The 24290-nt window shown below is 42.5% G+C and overlaps 1 protein-coding gene across 1 annotated transcript; it reads left to right on the forward strand.

The window, feature by feature from the left end:
- Positions 1-575: 575 nt before the first annotated feature.
- On the forward strand, positions 576-13153 carry LOC139330708 (chymotrypsin-like elastase family member 3B). The gene is made up of 8 exons (XM_070961776.1): positions 576-615; positions 1219-1307; positions 2044-2141; positions 2212-2337; positions 10692-10828; positions 11482-11624; positions 11730-11882; positions 13136-13153. Exons 1-8 carry the CDS (start codon positions 576-578, stop codon positions 13151-13153), a joined length of 804 nt encoding a protein of 267 aa, XP_070817877.1.
- The last annotated feature ends 11137 nt before the right edge of the window (positions 13154-24290 follow it).

The following is a 24290-nucleotide window of genomic DNA, read 5'->3' on the forward strand; positions in this document are numbered from 1 at the left end:
ATCATTAAATTGATTATGGTGTATGATCAGAATATTTTTTTAAGGAGATGGCTAATCAATTCAAGCTAAGAAAATGTGTATTTAATTCCAAATCAAATATATTAGAAGATTTTTTGAGCCATGAACAAACAAACAAACAAACAAACAAACAAACAAACAAACAAACAAACAAACAAACAAACAAACAAACTCAAGTAATCACTTTGGGTCAGTTCTGCATTGTGGATTCTTTTTCTTGGCTTTTCTTCAGGTCCAGCAACAAAAGCTCCATTATATTATAATAATTTGTTTATTGATCACTGTGGGATTGTTATGTCACACTCCCATCCCCTTGTAGTATACCTAAGTGTAAATAACCACCAGAAGTCTTGGAATCAATTGTTTTGTTATATTTCTTTGTTCTGGCTCTGGAGGGGTTGTGTAAGGACAAGTGAAACACATGCAGCAGGTAACAGGGTTTCCCAGGTCAAAGACTGGACTGTGTGGGTGCATTTGTGTGTTTATCTCTGATTACTCTTCAGTTTTGAGTGTATAAAAGCCATAAAACACACTCAGGCACTCTACTCTCAGGAACCATGATGAAAGTTGCCTTTGTCCTGCTGTTTGCTGCCTACGGTGAGTCTCATCCACATGATTTAACACGGGTCATCTCTACCTCCAAGTTAGACTTGTGACACTGACAGCGGTCCGGCCTGTGTGTGCCACTGCACTGGATTTAAGATTTACAGACTAATACACAGTTTTATCATGGCCTTACTCTCCTGGCAAGTTGGTCAACCTTATCTCCAGGAGCAATTAGAAAAGCAAGTAAACGCAAACTTTTCAGAATATGATCTTAGTGATTTTAAAGTGATCATGTGTCTAGTCTTTGAGTGTGACTTCAGCCCTCCTTATGCTACTCTGGGTTTTTGGTTCCCTGTTGGGGCAAATCCTGAATGTTATTTTGGAACTTTTATGCAGCAGCGAGTTGAATCTTTAAAAATGTTTTGTGACAGAATCCAGCATCCATGAACTGTAATGAACTGCCAAAATTGCAGTTTCAGACCACTTCAAATACCTCTGAATAAGCAACCCGCTGCTGCGATTAATTCATTCAGAATGAGTTTTTCCCCTTGAAGTTTTGGAAAACCAACCTAATCCCTGAGAAACAGTTCCAGTCAGTGTTAAAGCTTTCAGTATCAGTCAGGCTTTGTAACTTCAGTTCTTTCTGTGTCCCAGCCTACGGGTGTGGCACACCCTCCTATCAGCCCTTGATGAGCCGTGTGGTGAACGGGGAAGATGCTCGACCCTACAGCTGGCCCTGGCAGGTAAGTTGATAATAATCAGGCAACATGACAGATGAGGTGTTAATGATGTGTCATCTATTTCACATTTTTCTTTAATCACAGATGATTATCATTCGCAGTGTTTATAAATGGGCAGGTCTGCTGTATATTATTTTCAGCAACACCCTGTTAATAGTTAAAATGAAATAACAGAAATGAAATGACACACAGGGCAGCACGGTGGGGCAGCAGGGCGTGCACGTGCCTCACAGCAAGAAGGTTGCCAGTTCGATCCCCGGGCGGGGCCTTTCTGTGCGAAGTTTGCATGTTCTTCCCGCGCATGCGTGGGTTCTCTCCGGGCACTCCGGCTTCCTCCCACAGACCAAAAACATGCTCATTAGGTTAATTGGTGACTCTAAACTTGCCCTTAGGTGTGTGTGTGAGTGTGAATGGTTGTCTGTCTGTGTATGTTGCCCTGCGATCGACTGGCGACTGGTTCAGGGTGTACAGGTGGGATAGGCTCAAGCCTGGTTGTTTTGTGTTGGGTGCGGTGGTTTCTTGCAAATCGCAGTAGGAGCCGCAGGTGGGACCAATGGAGTCGTACTGCTGTCTGGACATAGGGACAGTTTTAGCAAATATGACAAAAAATTACTTTTATACAAGTTACATATTGCAGCCTTGAGAATGATGGCTGTAATAGCTTTATTTATAATGAGATGCTTACTTAATGCCTCGAAGTGATGCATGGCTCTAAATCCGTTTCTTGTGTGTTTCACAGATTTCTCTGCAATTTCCCACCAGCTCTGGGTACTGGCACAACTGTGGAGGCACTCTGCTCAATCCTAACTGGGTCTTGACTGCTGCCCACTGCATCGGGTAGGTCAGTCTACTGTCATTCTCATGTCAGATGAAGGTTTAATCTAAAGTGTGTGTATGTTTGTGTCAGACATCCTACCTACCGTGTGGTGCTGGGCGAACACGACCTGACCAAAGAGGAGGGCTATGAACAGTTCAGAAATGTGGAGAAGATTGTGGTTCATCCAAACTGGAACGAGTACTGCCCAACTTGTGGGTAAGAGTGTGTAACTCCTCCATACAGCTGTTTTTAGCTTATGTGTCGATAAGCTGTGCAGGAAACAGGACAGTGACAGTTCACAAATTTAGACTAATTGATTTTTTTGGTCACTGTTATGCACACGACACACATGTATGTTCTTTAACAACCAATGAAGAAGACAAAACAGTTCCCTCCAGAGCTTTTTGTCTTTAAACTGGTAGGAGGTTGAACAAAATGCAAAGATTAACATCAAAAAGACATTCATAGCAACCTAAAACACACTGGCAAAAGTGCTCAGTTTAATCAAAGACTGACTTGAGACAATGAGTGGCATTTATAGGTGTGTGTCCACTGGATTAAGGCATCTATTTCTACATATGATGATGATCCAGGACACAGGTAATGTAAGCCTTTTGTGCTCTGAGCAAACACCCATCAAATGTAACTATTTTTAAAAATAATTTTTTGTTGTTGTGGCATCAAAACACCCATAAACAATGTGCAAACCTGTTTATTTTCCACAATAAATGCACATTGAACAGTGTAAGAAAAATTTCCCCCCGGCGAGAAATTTTGAGAGTGATACAGTGCGCAAACGCCAGGGTGTGTGGCTAGTGCTATAGAGGTCAATGTTCAGTACTAAAGACAGAACACTGACCTCTATAGCACTGCAGTGCTATTAAAAGCACACACAGAAACACACACATCTCAGCTGTGTGTGTTTCTGATTGTGTTGGTAAACACAGATTAATGACGTTATGATGACTTTCTTAAAACATTTCAAATATTTAAAAGAGAGAGCACTCCTCAAACAAACTACTTTTTTGCGTGTTTATTTACATAACAATCAACAAGCCATTTCATGTTATGTGCATGCTCGTGTCATAGAGATGTTTAGTAATGATCTTCCATGTTGTCTGCAAACACACAAAAACACACTAAGACAGACAGCATTACAGCAGCTTGAATGAAATCAAGTCGTTCACATACAGTAAATTCATTGAATACACAATGGTAAATGTGCCTTATACAGCTGTGTGTGTTTCTGTTTGTGTTAGTAAACACCACAGACAACACTGCATGAGATCCTTGTAAATGCTATAGAGGTCAGTGTTCTGTGCTTTCTGTCTGTGTTCTGGATCACTGGATCACTAATAGCAAGAACACACCGAATATGGATTCTGCTTCGCACTGAACACTTTACACAGTGAAGCACACCCTAAGGCCTGAAGACCCTACAACTGGCTGCATAAGATCCTTGTAAGTGTCCCCTCTCTCATACAAATAAAGTTTAGGTTCCATTCCTTCCTGCCTGGAGAGACTAAAGGCATGGTAATGGCCCCCACTCTTGGGCTCACTCTCCTAGGCCAGCGGTCGCCGTGGTGATGGGCCCTTTTGGCTCTGTGAGGGTCTGAGAAATGTCTGAATTTGGCCTCGGCGCAACCCTTGAACAAACGCTTCTTACGCAAACAACAAAACTCCTATTGCCGAAATTTCTTCAACATCAAAGCTACAAGGCTTTGCTGTACATGCTGATCACTTTATTTTTTTTTTTGCTGGGGTCAAAAATGTGGATTTTAGAGCAAGTTAAAAAATGGGAGGCTTCAGTCTCTCCTGTTTTTGATTTGTATTGGACCCTATGGGCCAGGTCAGCGTTACTCTCCTCACTCGGAGGCGCAGAAGTCAAACACCGCAAGTCCTATTGTTTAGCCAGGCACATTGTGAGAATCAGCACAAGCGGCACTACAACTTTGGAATTTCAGTGAAATTTGTGGTTTGGAAGAGCATGGAAAGAAACAATTTCAGACACTTTTCAGAACGTCTCTCCACTCTGGCAGTTGGTCTCCTTCCCTCTAGCGCAAACATTCCGCTCCATAGACTCCCATTATAAACTGAAAATTTCACCAAAATCGATCCTTGCTAATTAGGAGGGATCGATCACAAAGTACAGAACCTATCAAAGAGCCGAAGACCATGCTGAACAGACGAGACCTGTGTCTACATTTTATAGTTGGAATGGCGTCTCTGGGTGAACGTATGCTGGAGCAGTAGTCCTTTGCAAAAGGTCAAAACAATTTTTTCGCTTTGTCCCAATCACTTTGAATGAATCGTATTCTGTGGAGAAAAATAATAGCACACAGAGTCCGATCGAGCTGCACGTTTTGGTAGATCATGTGCCTGCAACCGAGTGTGAAGTAGCTGGGATGAGAGTCAGCACCTCCAAGTCCAAGATTCTCGACCAGAAAAAGGTGGCTTTCTCCCGTCAGGTTGGGGGAGAGTTCCTACCTCAAGTGGAGGAGTTTAAGTATCTTGGGATCCTGTTCACAAGTGAGGGAAGGATGGAGTGTGAGATTGACAGGCGGATCGGTGCAGCGGCTGCAGTAATGCAGTCGCTCTATCGGTCTGTCGTGGTGAAGAAGAAGCTGAGCCGAAAGGCGAAGCTCTCGATTTACCGGTCAATCTACGTTCCTACCCTCACCTATGGTCATGAACTTTGGGTCATGAAAGAACGAGGTCCCGGATACAAGCGGCTGAGATGAGTTTCCTCTGCAGGGTGGTAGGGCGCTCCCTTAGAGATAGGGTGAGGAGCTCTGTCACCCGGGAGAAGCTCAGAGTAGAGTCGCTGCTCCTCCACATCGAGAGGAGTCAGCTGAGGTGGCTTGGGCATCTTTATCGGATGCCCCCTGGACGCCTCCCTAGGGAGGTGTTCCAGGCACATCCCACTGGGAGGAGGCCCTGGGGAAGACCCAGGACACGCTGGAGTGCTTTTCATTCGGTAAGTTGGTCTCCTCCACTTGGTTCCTCTCCTTGTGTCTTAGCTCCGAGGAAAAAATGGAATGGAATGGAATGTGCGTGGGTGCTCGCTATCATTTTTGGCGAGTAGCGAGCCGAAGTTTTATGGAAGAGGAATAATAACTAGACAATTTCCCCTGGGGAAATTTTGCAAGGGCCATGGGGCTACTGCTGGTGTATGTTATGACAATGCTAACAGCTGCTAATGCTAAGCTAACATTAGCATGTCAAATAACACATTAAGAAGATCTGAAACACCTTTAGAATGCATTTAAGAATCATTTTACTGTATGTTAACATGTTAGCATTAACATGCTAACATTAGCATATTAGCACAACAACCTGACATCAAAAGTCAAACCTGTATGCACCAAGTTCATAGGACCTCATGTTAGCATTAGCATGTTAGCATTGTAGCTAATGCTAACAGCCCGACATCACTCATCACATTACATTTCAAACTCACCAGTAATAGTAAGTAAGACAAGTCGCTCGTTATCAAGCCACTGCAGAGCTTGATGACGAGCTGATCATTTGAATCAGCTGCATAGCTGCAGCTGAAGCTACATATGTGTGTTTGTGTGTGTGTGGCAGAGGAGTGCACGATAGGGGCCCCAGGCAGACAGACAGGGGCAGACAGAAACACTGGCCGTTTCTCAATATGCGTTCTTCTCTGTACTTGTGTTCTTGTGTACTTGAGATGTCATCACTCTGAGTCCAAGTACTGTTCCAATTCAAAAGTCCGTATCTCGACAAGTACAATCAAATACCCGGATGTGTTCTTGCCCCTCCCATTTTATCGAGGATGCATCGGATAGTGACTTGTGCGAACTTGGGGCAACCACATATCCCAGAATGCATTTCGTAGCGACAATGGTGGAGGAGAGGACTCACAACTATAAGTTACAAGTTTCAAAGTACTGCTGTTTTAGTAGTATGGAATGTGGTTTTAAGATTATTTTATGTGAGAAAGTGGATGTTAAAACTTAAAATCTGTGGTCGATTCATCACGATAGCACGTAGTTTAAAATTTGCTCCAAAGTTTTCAGAGATGTGTCGTCCTGCTAACGTCATCAAGTACGCTGCTGTCCCAATTGTAGAATGACGGTCCTGCGTCCTCCCGTCCTGGACAGACTGTACTCCCAAGTCGAACTTGCTAAGTCCGAACTGCCAAGTTCGTAAGTCTGAACTTGGTGTACTTGGTATTGAGATACGGCCATGGAGAGTAACAGCCATTTTCTGCCTCTGCACTGATCTGACATCTGGGCTTCTGCTGACAAAATGGTAGCTCCTATCAGAAAAAAAAACAGACCGTCATCGCTGTCAGGACTTCCTGAACAATTGGTCTGATTTCGGTGTCATCTACAGAAAATATTTTGGAAACACTTGCGAGTTTAAAACGGGTCCATTCTGCTTCTCTCAGAAAATCTTTGTATTGGAATCAATGAGGAGCAGAGACAGACGTGGCCACACTTAGAGGCTGATAATTCAAATTCTGTCAGTCTCTCTGATTTATTGTACACATTGTGAGATACAGAATAAATTTGTCTACAAACTTGGAAAAAAATCATGCGTGTAGAGTATAAATTGTGGCTGGGAGGAGTGTGGAAAGAGAAAAAATCTGGAGTTTTCTTACACTCTCTCCCACTCTGACCGATGATGTCACCCACTCAGACACAGGTGCACACGCACACACACGCCCGCTCTCAGTGCAGCAGACACACATGCATTCAGACGGATAAAAAGTGATTTTCTGCTTCTGCACTGGTCTGACATTTGGGCTTATGCTGACAAAACAGTAGCTCCTATCAGAAAAAAACACAGACCGTCATTGCTGCAAGGACTTCCTGAACGATTCGGTGTGATTTTGGTGTTTCTACAGTCAATATTTTGCAGACACTTGTGAGTTTAAAACAGGGGTCCATTCTACTTCTCTCAGAAAATCTTTGTATTGGAGTCAATGAGGAGCAGAGACAGACGTGGCCGCACTTAGAGGCTGATAATTCAAATTCTGCACGTCTCTCTGACTTTTTGAGCACATTGCAAAAGACAGAACAAATTTGTCAACAAATGGGAAAAAAAAATCATGCATGTAGAGTGTAAATTGTGGCTGGGAGGAGTGTGGAAAGAGAAAAAATCTGGAGTTTTTTTCATCCTCTCCCACTCTGAGCGATGACATCACCCACTCTGACACGAACATTCCATGCAATACACACCCATTATAATCTCAAAGCAGTCGCCATGGTGATGGGCCCTTTGGCTCTGTGAGGGTCTGAGAAACGTCTGAATTTGCCCTCTGTGCAACCCTCGAACAAACACTTCTCACGCAAACAACAAAACTCCTATTGCTGAAATTTCTTCACCATCAAAGCTACAAGGCTTTGCTGTACATGCTGATCACTTTTGCTGGGGTCAAAAATGTGGATTTTAGAGCAAGTTAAAAAAAATGGGAGGCTTCTGTCTCTCCTGTTTTTGATTTGTATTGGACCCTATGGGCCAGGTCAGAGTTACTCTCCTCGCTCAGAGGAGCAGAAGTCAAACATCGTAAGTCCTATTGTTTAGCCAGGCACATTGTGAGAATCAGCACAAGTGGCACTACAACTTTGGAAAATTTCACATGCGTAGAGTGAAATTTGTGGTTTGGAGGAGCATGGAAAGAAAAAATTTCAGACACTTTTCAGAACGTCTCTCCACTCTGGCAGTTGGTCTCCTCCACTCTAGTGCGAACATACACATCCATTATAATCTCAAAATTACTCCAAAATTGATCATGGTCATTGAACAGCGATTGATCAAGAACTATACGACCTATCAAAACGTGGAATAACACACCAATACACAAGACTTGTGTCTACGTTTTAAAGTTGGAATGGCGTCTCCAGGTGAAAGTATGCTGGAGCAGTAGTCCTTTGAAAGGTCTAATTTTTTTCACTTTTTTTGCCTCGTCCCATTCATTTCTTATGGGAAATTTTCGTATTCTGTAGAGAAAAATAATAGCACACCGTTCCCGATCAAGACGCACGTTTTGATATATAATTCGCCTGGGTGCTCTCAAAACTGTGGGACTAGTAGCGAATTGAAATTTGACACGGAAGAGGAATAAGAAAAAACATGCAGTATAACAATAGGGCTTGGGGCTTCGCCTCAGTGCGATTGCCCCGTGGCCCTATTAAGTTGAAGAAAAACAAGAAGAAGAAATGCGCAGAATAACAAGAGTGTTCAGTGCTCAGCACTGTATCACTAATTACAGTACAATTGCTGAAACAGCAAGGGCTATTCGTGTAACATTTAGGCCCAAGCATTAAGTCGGTCAATGTCCTCTCTTTCCGTTTACTTGAAACAGCTCACTAATATGTCATCTCAATTTAGTCTCAGGAAGGCACTTCTCTCCAAGATGACCCTTGCCCTGTTGCCTGGCCTAAGTTGGTTTTGACAGTTTGGAGGATGCTGACAAAAACCTAAATCGCAGTCCTTTGAGGAGGAGGGCACCTTGTCTTTTTCAATATACCTCACTGATGCCGAATTTCCATCATAATCCTTATCCAACTCATCCTCCTCCTGTGTTGTTGAAGTAGATTCTCTTGCACTGAGGATAAAAGTTTCTGCTTCATTCAAAAATTGCTGGATTCCATCATTTGTGTTTTCAATGAGAGCATTTCCAGCAACTGATGGGTTGTTGGATGGCATCTTTGATGCCTGTTTTCTGCAGTAGAGGTGTAGTCTCCAGAATCTGAATGATTCATATTATTTGTACAGTCTACTGAATGGGCAACATATACTACGTTATCTGGGAAACATCACAACATTCATTCACTTCATGGTTCTAATCAGCGGATCCAGACGTTCATTCATTTTTTTATGGGAACTTAATTACCCGCAGCGGTCTTCTTCTCTCTCAATCATACGGACCCGGTGATTAAAACCGATGAAAACACTGTATAAAGCAGTTTCATGTAAAAATGTGTTTCTCAAGGAGGCTATTCTATATAAGATGGCGCCGCCGTGCCAAAATACTCCACAATTCCCATTCCCTATAACGTTACACGAACAGAAATTTAGTCCTCTTACAAAAGAATTATACAAGTTATTGAATCAATCACCATACATGATTGATATGTACTTTGGCAGACACTGTGGGATTGCATGTCTTCAGGTGTCTTTTCGAATTAGTAATGTTTTTTTGACCCATGTTGACTCCGCAAACCGCTCCATCCTCATTTGAAACGATACACATAGTCTGTTTTTCAGATGGAATATAAGAGAAATATTTCCATAAGTCATCTCTCTTCTTCTTTCCCACCTGATATGCTGGTGAAGATGAGGCACTCGTCTTTGAGTGGTCAGCAGCAGCTAAAATGGTTTCTTATGGCTTTAAGCTAGGTAGCTTAGTGTAACAACACTGGAGAAACTGGGACTCAGATGCAGAGAAACAAAAAGAACTCTGGAGACAGAGTGGGGTTGAACAAAAATCACTGTCTTTATGAATCCAAAAAAGGCTAACAAAAACAGACAGGGAAAAAGCCAATCCTTGAAATAAGAAAATGAACAGGCAAGGTTAGATAACACTAGGAAGCGCACAGCTAAAGCTAGATCTTAGGTCACAGAGAACAAAGACAATCTGGCAAAGCCATGAGGAGCTGGTGGACATATATACACAGGGAAGGCAATAATCAGGGGCAGGTGAGTGAGTGGCCGCAGGTGTGGATGATGAAAGGCGGGAAAACACAGGAAACTGAAATGACACAAGAGGTTAACACTACAAAATAAAACTGGAAACAACATGACACAAATCCAGAATGTTACACTTAGATGACATATGAACGTTGGCTTGCCTTGTTGTTATCTATCAGCAGGCACCCAACATGCACCTGGTGTGCACCAAGCAGGGGGGAAAAACATCCAATGAGATGGGACAGTGAGAGAATTTGACTTGCACTTGCAGAAGTGATTGGTTAAAAATGAAAAGAACAACCAGGTTGTCCGCCCGAACACAGACAACTTTTTCATCTCATCTTTAGTCGTCAGGGCATGATGAACAGAGATTTCGCTGTGATTTTTGTAATTAATATTTCTTCATTTACATTACAATTTAGTCATGCAAGAAAATGACATCAGTGAATACTTATCGTCGCAATGTTCATTGACAAAAATAACACTGTTACTAGTCAGTGTCATTCTGATATTTTACTGATTACCTTTAAAGTACCTACTTGTTAAACTCCCAGTTATATAACTGAATTACTGCTCACCTGTGAGCCATGAGCCTCAGATCCTCAGGCAGGACTCTGTTGGCTGTTCAGAAGTCCAGGTTCAGGACTAAAGGTGACCTGGTTTGTGTGGTCAGGGCTCCTCAGCTCTGGAACTTCCTGCCAGAAGATCTGAAGCTGCAGAAGTAACATCTATTATTGCAAATGCTTTTAATTCATGCTGGCAAACTGTTTTGATGCCCAGCATTTCTTGTCTCTTTTGTTAATATTAATATTGATATTAATATTAATATTGATAGAACATTCATTCACAACATTTTTTCCATGAGCTGTTTCTTTATGTTTTAACATGATTTTCTTGTTGCTCAGTAATGACATAGCGATGATCAAACTGGCTTCACCTGCTGATCTGAACGACAAGGTGCAGCCCTCCTGTGTGCCACAGAGCGGAGAGATCGCTCCTCACAACGACCCCTGCTACGTCACTGGCTGGGGAAAACTCTACCGTAAGTATCTGGAATGTGACAGCACACTTATTCTGACCTATAAGACATTATAAGCTCACTGATGGGACTGTACTCCACCAGTTTAATGTGAGTTTATTCTGAATTTAAATAGAAAGGTAAAAGGCCATATTTGGGTTCAGTATAACAACAGTATAAAGTTCAAACAGCCTAACATTTATAAGTGCACCATGGCTTATCTAATTTCAATCACAATCAAATTAAGAAGCACTGTCTCCTTATTTCCTACAACATTCATACATTCAAAAAAACATATTTGTCTCTAAAGCAGCTGTCATTACAAAAGGTTACATTTAATCTTTTCACTGCACAGTTTTGTTACAGTTATGTTTCTTTATTGAATATATTGATTGTTTTCTAGAGGTGTTATATTGAAGTGTGTCATATGCTTTTTTCTTTTGCAGAGAGTTAGATGAAATATGAATAAATATAACTTAACAATAATAAGAACAATGGAAGTCCTGATACCCTGGTGTCTCATTGGTGCAATGTTACTTTAACTGCAGAGCTGTGGAGAAATCAAAGGCTCTAAAAGGAGCATTTCTTTTATTAACTTACATGGTGGTGCACAGAGTGACCCTCCAGCCACCAAATGAGGATGTTTCATGTTAATAATTTTTATTCCCTTCTTGCAGCGAATGGTCCCGGTGCCTCTAAACTCCAGCAGGCTCTCCTCCCTGTGGTCGGCCACGATACCTGCACCCGCAGAGACTGGTGGGGCAGCAGTGTGAGGATCACAATGGTCTGTGCTGGTGGTGACATTCGCTCTGGCTGCAATGTATGCACCGCTCCCCTCATCTGGTCATCACAAACTGATAAGAACTGCAGGTTCAGCCTATATCCGTCTGTTGCCTTCACCTGTCCTCTGTCTGTGTCTCTGCAGGGAGATTCAGGAGGCCCTCTGAACTGCAAGGGTGCTGATGGCAAATGGTACGTGCAGGGGATTAACAGCTTCGGCACTGTCCCAGAATGCAACACCATCAAGAAGCCCACGGTGTTCACCCGCACCTCTTCCTTCACCGCCTGGATTGCTGATGTGAGTTTCTGTGAGTGAAAAAACACAGCTGCATGTGACAAACAGATGGGTGACAAGTGAAAGAAAAAGCAATATAAAAATATTTTAAAGTGTTGGGCAACCACGAGACTCTAGAACAGCTCCAGAGCTCCAAGTCTCAGGAACACCACCGAAGAGATGAACAAAATGTATTTTGATGATGACTGAGAGCTCTGTCAAACAAATTGCTCAGTGCCTCTTATTAATTTTGCTCAAAGTCAAATTTTGGCCTTAAGTAAAAGATTATAGTAGTTGTTGTACTACTTGTACTAAGTGCAATTCCATCTCAAGCAACGTGACATAGTGGTGTGATCACCTGACTTTCATTTTGATTGCAGTCACTCTTCAAATTCCCTCTGTGTCTGCACTTGTCCATGTGATATTACATTTTTTTTTTCTACAAGCAACAGAAATTCTTTCCTGTTTTGAATTCAGTCAACATTCAATCATCTATCTATTTTCATTGCTGTTCATTGTGTCTTGAGATTTTAAGGATTTTACACAAAGATAGTAATTTTTAAAAAAAAAGAAAACTATCAGTAAAATTTAAGGGTAGGGTAAATTCTTATCTCTGATTGGCTATTGCTCCTTCAAGTATACGTGTAATCAATCGTGCTGCTGTTAAGTGTTTTTCTTCCACTGTAAATGAGTAGCTTGATTCAACATTTGAGCAGGGCATTATCTGCCACTGAGGACACAGTAGTCTTTTTCTTCTGGAACTTTGGGGACATTCTTTTTTTTTTTTTTTAGCAACCTTGAGGAATTATGAGCTATAGTTACAGTAAAAAGATGAACAAACACATGGTGGAATTATTACTGGTCAGTTACAGACATGAGTCTCAATATTTAGGCCAACCTAAAAAGTAAGTAGGTAACCAGCATTTATGTAGATCTAAATTTGAAAAAAGAAAATGCAATTCAATAGAGGAATTATCATAAAGAAAAACCGAATATTTTTGGTGTGTACTCAAACTTTCTGAAGAGTGGTCCTTGTGTTTGGAAGGACTAGTATACAGTATCTAATATCATGGCTGTGATCCTTCATCTGCCACAATGAACATGCAAAGGTGCAATAACAATGTTTTAGTAATTAAAACAGTAACCTTACAGCACCTCAGAATGAAATTGCAGTCTCTTCTCATTTGACCTGTGACGCTAATCTGTTTATTTGTGTATTATTGTTTATTTTTAATTTTACCTGCCTTGTCAGTATTTCTTACTTTTTTATCTTTCAGACTATGCTGCAGTACTGAAGACCTGGAGCCTTTTAAATTTCAATAAACTTCATTCACTCATCATCTACACAATGTTTCAGCTCTCTTTCAGTTTTGTTTTTATAGTGGAAGCAATATAAACCAAAGCTGTGCCCAAATGCTGCATATTAATTCTGATCAGGTTTGTGGTGTGTTCACATTGGAAAAATGCCAAAAGTCAGACCAATAAATGTGTGATTTTTAAGTGTGCTGCTGAAGGACAATGTAATGCACAGAATGGAAATGAAGGAGCTGCTCACAGCAGGAATAAAAATAAAACTAATCATAAGCGATGGTAAATCAGCTCATCCACTGTCACTGTTACTGTGACTGCATGTCTGTCTCTCTCTCTGTCTGTCCCACTCTCTCTCTCTTGCTCTCCCTCTCTGACTCAACCTGTCGAGGCAGATGGCCGCCCACCCAGAGCCTGGTTCTGCCTGAGGTTTCTGCCTGTTAAAAGGAAGTTTTTCCTCGCCACTGTCACCATGTGCTTGCTCATGGGGGAATTGTTGGGTCTCTGTAGATAAAAGAGCTTGGCCTGTACCAGCTCTGTATGGAAAGTGCCCTGAGACAACTTCTGTTGTGATTTGGCGCTATACAAATAAAATTGAATTGAATTGAATTGAATTGAATCAAAAAAACTATTACTAAAAACATTTTGCTGTGTATGTGTAGTTTAACTGCCACTGTACTTAAGTACAGAGATCTTATTAAAGTAAAAGTACAAAAGTATTGGCATCAGCATATACTTTGTAGTACCAAAACTAAAAGCACTCATGATGCAGAACTACCACATTTCAGAAAGAAATATATCATTTGATTGTAATCACACATTGATGTGTTTACCACTTTAATGTTGTAGCTGCTAGGTTTCAGGTAGGAATAGGACTCAATAGCAGACAGGGACAGGGAGTAAAGGAAGATTGAATGTGCGAAGAGGTAACTTGTAGCTGGGATGTCCTGGGAACAACAGGTGAGGCACGAGGTAATGAGGAGATGTGCAGTTCCAAAACACACTGGAGTGCACAGCACTCAGGTGGTGTGAGTACTTGGAGGCTTGAGACAGGTGGAGGCAAGAGGCTGCGCTGCGTGGTCGCAGATGCACTGAGGCTGGAGATCAAGGATGGTGAACTCACTGATCCGAAACAAAGGAAAAAGACACAGAAGATGAGACACTGGAGAAACTAACACACAATGATAACAAACACTAGTAACACTAGTCACTGACCAACAATACCACTGAGTAGCAGAAACAATATGGCAGCCAGTCTTCAGCAGTCCAAAGTCTTTATACTGTGCTACAATTACAATTTGTCAGTCCAAAGTGACGTACATATGAGATTTTCATACATCACAAGCAAAGTTCTAGACGGGAGAGAACAAGAAGAATAAGTGCCCTAATGCAACTTTCTGGTCCAACTGGACATAGGTGCTACGAGACAGTGCTACGAAGTAGTGCAAAAAGTGCATAGAGTCCATCTATCTATCCATTTTCTATACCTGACTATCCCTTTTTGGGGTCGCGGGGGGGCTGGAGCCTATCCCAGCTGTCAATGGGCGAGAGGTGGGGTACACCCTGAACCGGTCGCCATCGATTGCAGGGCAACATACAAAGACAGACAACCATTCACGCTCACAATCATACCTAAGGACAATTTAGAGTCACCAATTAACCTAATGAGCATGCCCAGAGAGAACCCACGGGAAGAACAGAAAGGCCCTGCCCCGGGGATCGAACCAGTGACTTTCTTGCTGTGAGGCACGCACACTACCTGCTGCGCCACTGTGCCGCCCAGTGCATAAGGTTGACCAAGAGTTTTTTGTTTTGTTTTGTTTTATTGTTTTTTTTAAGGAACAAGGTGTTCAGTAAAGGGCTTGGTCTTTAGTCTTTTTCTAAAGATCGAGAGGGACAGAATGAATGGAGTTTGGTAACTCGTTCCACCACTGGGGAACTACAGAAAAAAAGGGTCAAGCTAGAGACTGAGGGCCTTTTGGAGGTAGCAGCACCAGGCGATGTTCCTGGGCAGAGCGTAGTGAGTGGGAGGGAGCACAAACCATAATAATGGAGTTCAGGTAGGTCGGAGCGGTTTTAGTGGCAATTTTGTAGACAAGCATCAAGGACTTATGCTTGATGCGGGCAGCATTATGACTAGTCCCAGCTGAGTAGGAGCCAGCTCCCTGCCACCTGGAGAACCACGTGTAGCCTCTGCCAAAAAAGGAAGCACAGGAAACAAAGCCCCACACCTGTCCACAGCACACAATTACAAAAGTTCTTCCAAACCACCACAGCAGCTGGTAAAGGTGGAGCTGATTTTAATGACTGTGTGTACTAAGTGTAGATATTGAAGGGGCTGTACTTTCAGTGAGTGACCACAAGGTGTCCCTCAGAAAGTCATGATCATAAATGTTGATAAAGATATGGATGAGACGCTGGGTGATAGTCAGGGAAAAGAGGAATCTATTTCTTTCATCTTCTCAATTGAAAAACTGTCAGTGTCCTTTTCCCTGTGTGAAGCATTGCGTGTCTCTGACAAGTCCAGCCATATAGCGAGGCCACTTTCTAGAGTCTCCATGGCAATGAGCGGGGAGGTCTGCAAGGACCCATGTGGAGATCTCCATTGATGTGGACGAGACTGTAGCTGGAGAGGATGATTCACTCACTCAACAAAGAAAACAAGCACACAGAGGGGTGAGAGAACATAAAGACAGTTCAGAGCACAGAGCTTTTAAAAGACAGCCATGACTTGTTGAGTTCACCCTTTAAATCACACATTTGTCAGCGATGGCCTGACTAAGATGTACATCTCATGAAACTCTATATTTTTAACAGTATGTAGAATATTAGCTGGTAGTGCTGAGAAGTCATTGATCCAAATGGCACCCACCAATAAAAGGTAGACTTTCTGTCTATAGGGCATCCTTAGAATGCTTACTACTATGTGCTGGTTTTGACGGACCCCCCAGCTTTCAGCAACACTCCATGTCCCGTTGCACTGAAATGGGCCAGTTGCTATGGCAACCCCATACACCAGCACATTTTTCCACTGTCAGAATTTAAAACAGGATCAATCAGTGATGTCACTGTGTCAAGAGAACCACTCAAATGCTGATCAGGATTCCTGCTGAGCAGCCAGCCAGGGCCTGTGTGTGCTATTATGAACATACGTGTATGTGCTATTTCTAAGACATATAATGATCTGAGAATAAAGAAAAGAATAGAAAAAGTATTTATTTGTTCCTCTCTCTGCAGCTCAGGGAGGAAGATGGAGGCAGACTTGAGGTGCCTGCATCAGCACTACACACTGTGTAGGAGGGGTGGATGATAGCAGGATGGGGAATACAAGTAGAACGAAGCTTAGTATGAAAGGTGCATAGGAAACTTGCCTCAACTGGGCAACATACACAAGACCCATCTTGGTCCCAGATTTTAAGTTTTATGTGGGTACTACATGGGGAAAACACAGGCTGAAATATGGGTTGCAAGTGTGTGTCAACAGCTTCTATAATGGACTGTTTCAATTTAACCCAATGAATTTCAAGCAGATTTACACTGGGAGTTAGGGAAGGCCCAGCTGTTGTCCCCATGCAGATTGCACATAATTGGGTTTCACACTGGACACGTTATGTTAATTCCAGGGGTCCAGTGTGAGTGCAGGTTTTCATTGCAACCAAGCAGGAGGAAACCAGACATGTACTCACACTGGACTCCTGAAGTAGAATAACATTTTTTCTTGTAAATTTATCATACATACCAACCATTTGTGGGCTGTATTGCCCATCCCTGATCTATGTTACTCCACTGACCACAATAAAAGTATGATGGATGCCTCCCTCATTCACAGACACTACTGGTAATGTGACACAGCATTTTTACACGTTTATACTTATATATCATTGCCTCAGGCAAATCTGAGTAGCAGCACCACACAAATAAATTAACTATTTCAATGGCAGAGAGAACATTAGAGCACATGGTGAGTCTGCTATCTTTTTAAATTCAGCTTTATTCAACAAGCTATGAAAGCATCATAGACATGCTTGTAACTATGAAAACAGCTCTTAATAAAAGAACAGCACTTAATAAAAGCACTTAATAAGAGAATAGCATAATGAAAGGGAATGGTTTCTTAAATGCTTAAGTTGGCTTTGGCAGCATTCTGGACACCCTTTGTCCTCCTCTGTCTTTTTCCCCAGTTAACCACTTGGACAGCGCCCTCTCAGTCATGCTATTAAGGCATAGCCTGTAAATGTTCCACTGGACTCAATAATGCAGACCGGTAGGTGGAAATGAAAGAAGAAAGGAAATTTATTTTAACAAGAAACAAAACTATAAACAGAATGTCACAAACAAAACTGAAGAGCTGAGGCAGAGTGAGAAACTGGACGTGAATGGATGGCACTGGAAAAGAGAACGCATTTAAGTGTAAGTCCAAAATGACAAAAACTAAGATCCTACACGAGCTCAGTCTTAGCAATGACTGGGAGAAAATTCAGAATAAGTTTCTTTCAATTGATACTCACATGGAGAACAGACGTATGGTAAATGGACTGCATTTGTATAGCACTTTTCCCGTCTGAAGACCACCCAAAGCGCTTTTACAACTGAAGTCTGTATTCAGCTGTTCGCACACACATTCATACAGTAGCTAAGCCACCTGCTCAATATAAGCATTTCACATTCACACACCAATTTCACAGCATCATGTAACACAGGAGAGATCAGGATGAACTGGCAACCAGTGGTACAGAAAGCCAACCTTATATACTGCTGGTCTGATGAGCCTGATGCACAACAGGTGCGCAGGTGATTAGGCAGAAGCCAGCAAAGAGAGTAGGAGACACACCCAGTCTCAGACAGATAGGAGAACAGACAGACAGACCAATAACATGAAGGGAAAGGGGGAAATGGAAAACACTGGGGATAGAAAGATGAGCAGATCCTAACTAGATGCATGCATGACAATAGCAGATCCACATATATCAGGTCTGTAACATATTGTTATTTGCAGAAATTCAGCCATCCTATAATCCCAACAAGACTAACGGCCGAGAATTCTATGATGTGATTGGGAATTCCCTGCTGGGAAGCAGTAGAGGCGGCACCGTTGAAAAACGAGTGACCTGAGTGTCATGTTCGTGTTTGAAAGGACGAGGCCATGTTCAGAGCAAGCAACCATACAGTTGTCTCACTCTACCCTGTTACATTGTGTGATAAGCTGACTACGAACTGGTGCTGCCACCCAGTGATCAAAATATGTAATAACATTCAATCACGACACTGAGTACAGTAGTGATGTGTCGATCATGAATGAAAGGGCTCTTAGAGCCGGCTCTTTGAAGTGAACGATCTGAGCTCCTGCCTTGGAGCCAGAGTGGGAGCCGCTTTGGGGTTTTGTTGTTTTTTTTTCTCGACTTTTTTTCTGTTCAAGCAGTACGTGATTGGTCAACTACATGATGTGTGGTGGCTTCAGTGTGTACGCACTGAGCAGGAGGGGAAGGAGCGGAGGTTACAGACAAAGCGCATGTACGTACACACACACACACACACACACACACACACACACAGAGCCGCGACAGACAAAACACTGGAAAGCTGAGAAAATGTGACCACAGGAAATGCAGTAAAATTTGATATAAAGTATGGTTTTGTACATTAGTAATTAATTTTACACATCATTTTACATTATTTTGGTAATAAAATAATTTAAGCAAAAAAAAATCTGAGGAGCCACTTGGGAGCGGAAAGAGCCGACTCTTTTCTGAGAGCCGTGAGAACCGGGCTGGAATTCCCATCACTAGAGTACAGTTTGGGATGAATTCCGGGTATGAATAACAGTAAGCAGAAGTGATGGTGAAACCAGAAGCGTGTGGCTACGTGACCCATTTCTGAAATAAACGAAGGATCTTGGGGCAAAGTTCGATTGGCTAGTCTTAAGTCTACTGTACGTAGTCGCAGATGGGTTTGTATGGACTTGAAATGAAATGAATGAAATGAAATGAAATGAATTTAAACGTAAAAAGTGAATGGATTGAGGCAGACCAGACTGGTTGGTCTTACTGCATTTGGGGTGGAAGACAAGAGATTGTCAAACAGGTGACTTTCACTTTTTAGCCATGCTTGTTATTGTTGTTGTTGTTGTAGTACGTAACAGTACCATGTCATTACATCAACAACTCACAATATTGCCATTACCATGGTATGAAAGTTTTCATGATCATATGGAAAATTTTGTGCTATCATTGTTAATGATACGATATGGTACACCCCTGCTGCTCATTGGTAATGTTTTTCTAGTGAAGGAAGTGCTGGGTTTTTGTACCACAGACATGCTATGAGCAGCAATATCAAATTTACTGCTGCGTTTTTACAGAAGTACCATTAAATGAGGTGGTTCCTTCCAGTAGTTGAGTAAATGTATGTGCTTACTTAATTCCTGGCTTGTTGCAGAGACATTCAGGCCAGATCTGACTGTTTTGCTCCTCCTGGAATGTGTGTCTGAGGATGTTGTGTAAATTTTTGTGTTGTTTTTTGTTTTAAATGTCCTTGCCTCAGTCTTATGACTATGCAATGGGAAAAACCGGATGTAATGGGAGTGAAACCAGGACAGTTTTCATCTCATAACTGCTCCCAGTTTTCCCACCAAACACCAAGGTTGAGAGCCGATGTTGGACAGGGATGTTCAGGAGCTGGAGCTCTATGGTGTCAGCGGCAGGCAAGGAATGGCTTCGGATGGTTATCTAACCCGGACCAGCGGGTCAGCAGCAGGCTGCAGGGCTTTAGCTTGGTTGGTAACTGCGAAGCACGACTTTGGATTTAAACAATAAATCTTCCATGGCCGGTTGAGAAGTGTCTCCAAAATATTATTACTTGACTAGAATGTTACTAATAATAAAAAAAAGAAAATCATGCGGCTTAACGTGGCAAGTAAAAATTAAAGTTTCAAGGAGAGAAAACTAGAAAAATACGTCTTCTGAAGAACGAAATCAGGCTACTTCGCGTGACTATGAGCAGCACAAAAGACTTAGAAAACGACGGAACAAAAACACAAAGACAAAAAGAAAACTAGACTAGAAGAGAACAGACAGAACTTAGACTGAGTAAACAAAAACTGGCTGTCCGCTGCATGCTGCAGACGGCATATAGCTCCAGGGCGTGTCTAATCACCAATAGGCTGTCATGCATGTGGGATGGCTTTCAGGCAAGCGATGTGATTTCACCTTATAAAGCGAGGATTGATTAATGATTCTTATGAGGGACTCATCTGCTTCTCACTGTGGTCAGCCACATATATTCTAAATGATCACTTTTCAAGGACATTTCAATATCGTTCAGAACATGCGTCAGACACCTTGGATGAATAATGACAACATTCAACAATAATCATGATAACAATTTCTAATACTAATCCTAATATATTTGACGACTCACAGTATAACTAACACAACATAACAAAGAAATGCAGACTATATTTGCCCAAAAACGATTATCACTATTATGGTTACTATTAATAACTGTCTCACATCAAGTGTATGCAACCTAACTGCTGCAAACCTCTAGATGGCAGTATGGTTCCATGCTAGAATCTCAGACAAACTTTGTAGGAATTTAAAATCACAGCTTTGCCATTTTACAAGCCAGAACCACCAGATAGCATTGATATCATATAGATTATGGGCTTGGTACTGTAAGAAAATACAAAGTTGAATCAAACATAGAGATTCATTTATCCTGGTGTATTAGAAAAAGGCACACAGACATACAAACAGTTTGGTTCAGGAATGTCTAATTTACAACCCATCAGCATTATCTGATTTTGTAGGTTCCTCTGGGACCTGGCACCTTTCATTCAGACAGTTTTACCATTCTTATCTCTCATGGGGCTACCAAGAAATAATTAGTATCTACATGAGAAAACATCCTGAGAAAAAGGCAACCTTTGATGTTGAGGTGTCTGTGTCTCTTGCTCCCCTGAAGGAATGTGAGGAAATGTTCTACAGCCAGACATCTTGTCTCTCTCCAAATTAACACCTTCCCTGTAAACAGTTCAAATGGTCAATAGTTCTTGAAAGTTGGGATGTTTTACAGCTCCATTTCTCCTGAAGGAATGCCAAAGAGGTGAAAAGAGGGTCAATTACAGGTCAGTTCTGCTACATCCGTAATGATGAGACTCATCCCAGAGGTCCTCCTCAGTGGTGGGAGAGCAGAGCAGAGGCAGAGAGAGTGACAATGGGAGCTCCAACCTATAATCATGCCAAGAGACCCGTCAATGTGTGGGTTATGGAGTTTTAACCAGGGATAACCAAGGACCAGAAGGGAATGAGAGGTTTGAATGACATGGAACAAGATCTCCTCCTGTTGATTGCCGGACAGAACCAATTTAATGGGAGTTGTGCACTGTGTTACCTCCGTAATGATTTTGCCATTTGAGGCGTAAGCCCTCATGAGTCTCTCCAAAGCCTCCAGCTGACAGCCAGCCTGTGCTGACAGGCCCTCATCAAAAAAATCGTCCTCGGCTCCAGAATCTGTGAGGGCAGACAGAGGCGGAACCTCCCCTCTGACACATAATGATGCTTAAACCTGGAATTTGTGGTCCAGTGGGAAATAAGAAACAGATGCTGTTGGGCTCGCCAGTACCCCCACTCCTACTGATGAGCCATGTCTTTTGGTTGAGAAGGAAGTGAGATGAAGTGACCTGCTTGACTACAGTACACGTATTCACCTGCCTGGATCCTGCAGAGGCGCTCAGTGGTTGTCAAACGAGCTATCCCAAGCAGCCCTCCCCAACCGCCTCTCCCTGAGCAGATTATCCAGACGGATGGCGAGCACATGCAACTCCACCGGCTCATCTGGGGTTGTTAGCTCATTCTTGAGCAGCTTGTTGAACCCCCAGGCGAACACTCCCCACAGAACAGCTTCTCTCCATCCAGTGTCGGCTGCCAGAGTCCAAAAATCCACCAAGTATTCAGCCACAGAACAATGTCTCTGTCTTAAACTCTAAAGATGACCGGAAGTGTTGCAAGCATGGTTAGGGTCATCAAAAACAGTCTTTAATTCCCCTACAAAATCTGAGCTTGGCCGCTGTCTAAACATTATGGTACGTTGCAGCAAAAAAACACGATATTTATTGAGGGTTCCAACTCAGGATCAGTCACTTGAGTTTCCTTTACTGAAGGAGGAACCTCACACGACTGCTGCCGTGTGAGGTTGGTGCTGGCCTGGTAATGTGATCACTAGGGGAGACATTAGACGTTTAGATGGCATTAGATGGCAAACTGAGGCTTCCTGAACCACTGAAGCTTTGCAGCCCATTGGTTTGCCAGAAGGTTCACTACCCGAAGCTTCATTCAGTTCTCACTAGCGACACCTGCTGTGCAAAGACATAAAAATAATTTTGCTCATCACCTGAGTGGGCACTTTTTCTGTGGTTGTATATAATAAAACATTAATCTTTGTCACAGTTCTCTCACACGCACATGTTTATGCTCATTTGTAAAATGTGTTTTTGATTACAGATGCCTGTATGAATACCATAAATGAAACTTTGTTTTTGTGCTTAGTGCAGGGATGTGGGACACAGGAAACTGTTTCATCAGAGTAGCGGATGAGAATGGTCATTGGTTTTTATTTAAAAACAAAAGTTTTTTCACAGTGTTGGGACTCAGACGGTTCCTCTTCTTGGAAACGATCCCTCCAGCCTTCGAAAATACCCTCTCGCATGGCACAGAAGATGCAGGACAGCATAAGAACATGAGAGCCAGCTGGTAAAGGTGTGGATGTTGGTGTTTTTGTCTGCTCCAGTAAGCAAGGGGATCTTCACTTCTTGTGAGGTTCACCTCTGCTAAGTAACGATCCACTTCCACCGTGGCATCTGCTGTGGCACTTGAGCTTCTTCGGGTTTGACTCACTGTGCTCGCACACAGGCAGCCATGTTGGCTGCATCATCGGTCACCAGACATATCACCTTGCCATTTATGCCCCATTCCTCCATGACTTTATGGTGTTCCACAGCTAAATTTTCAGCAGTGTGGCATTCAGGGAAGTGCTGCACTCCAAGCAAAACTGTGTGGAGCTCGTCATTGTTATTAATGTAATGACAGGTCACTGCCAAGTATGCCTCCATGTTGATTGAGGTCCACATATCTGAAGTCAGGCTAACAGCTACAGCATTTTGCAGCTGTTCCTTTGCCTTCTCCTTGGCCTCTTGGTATCTTTCCTCCACCATTTGCTTCAAGGCCCAATGGAATGAAATGTAGTTACTATTGTAGTGTGTACTACCTTAATTTGATGTTGCATTCGTTGATAAAATGTCGGGGCACCACCTTCCTCAGCTAAGAAGGACTGCAGAAATTAACTGCTATAACGCTGATAAAAACTAACGAATGGACTAACAGTAAACCAGTCTGATAATCTGAAGTGTAAATTCTGGATACAGGGATCGTATATATTCAGTTCAAAAGGACACCGTCTAACCAGGACTTAAATCAAATTATCATTTATTAAGCAGAATTGTGGATAATGAGTAATGTACCATGAATAATAAGACAGAAGATGGGAGGTGATATGACAGAACACACAAGAAACTTATGGCAACACAATGGTAAATAAATTGGCGATAGTGAGAGGCAGTCGAAAGGGAATAATGGGGACGCGAACGCAGAGTTAAGGGAAAGAACGATTAATGGAGAGAATTTGGACGAATTTACCTAATCTTAAACTCACGGACCAACTCTTATTCAAACCCGCTTAGCGTGCCTACTTGGTTGCTGGCGTCCCGTTGTGCTCTGCTCCGAACTGACTCGAAGACGTTCCAGATGTTCGCCCGTGGCTCGATCTGCTTGGTGGTCTGGTGAAGGCCAAGCGCACCAAGGTGACGAGCTGATGCTGAATGGGGCGTCTCTGGAACTGGTTCTGCGGTGTCGGTTACAGATGAGGGACTGCTCCGGGTGGTTGTGAACCGGACCAATGATCAACGGCTGGCTGCAGGGTTTGGTTCGGTTGAGTCTGTGATGGATTATTTTAGACTGATAGTACAAATTAAGAGTCTCTTTGATGGCCGGTCGAAGAAGGCTACAAAATTAGTATTGTTATGTTGTGTGATGTTAAAAACAAAACGTTTGGCTAAATAGAAAGTTAACT

This window comes from Chaetodon trifascialis, chromosome 4 (assembly GCF_039877785.1).
Source record: "Chaetodon trifascialis isolate fChaTrf1 chromosome 4, fChaTrf1.hap1, whole genome shotgun sequence".
NCBI classification, from domain to species: domain Eukaryota; kingdom Metazoa; phylum Chordata; class Actinopteri; order Chaetodontiformes; family Chaetodontidae; genus Chaetodon; species Chaetodon trifascialis.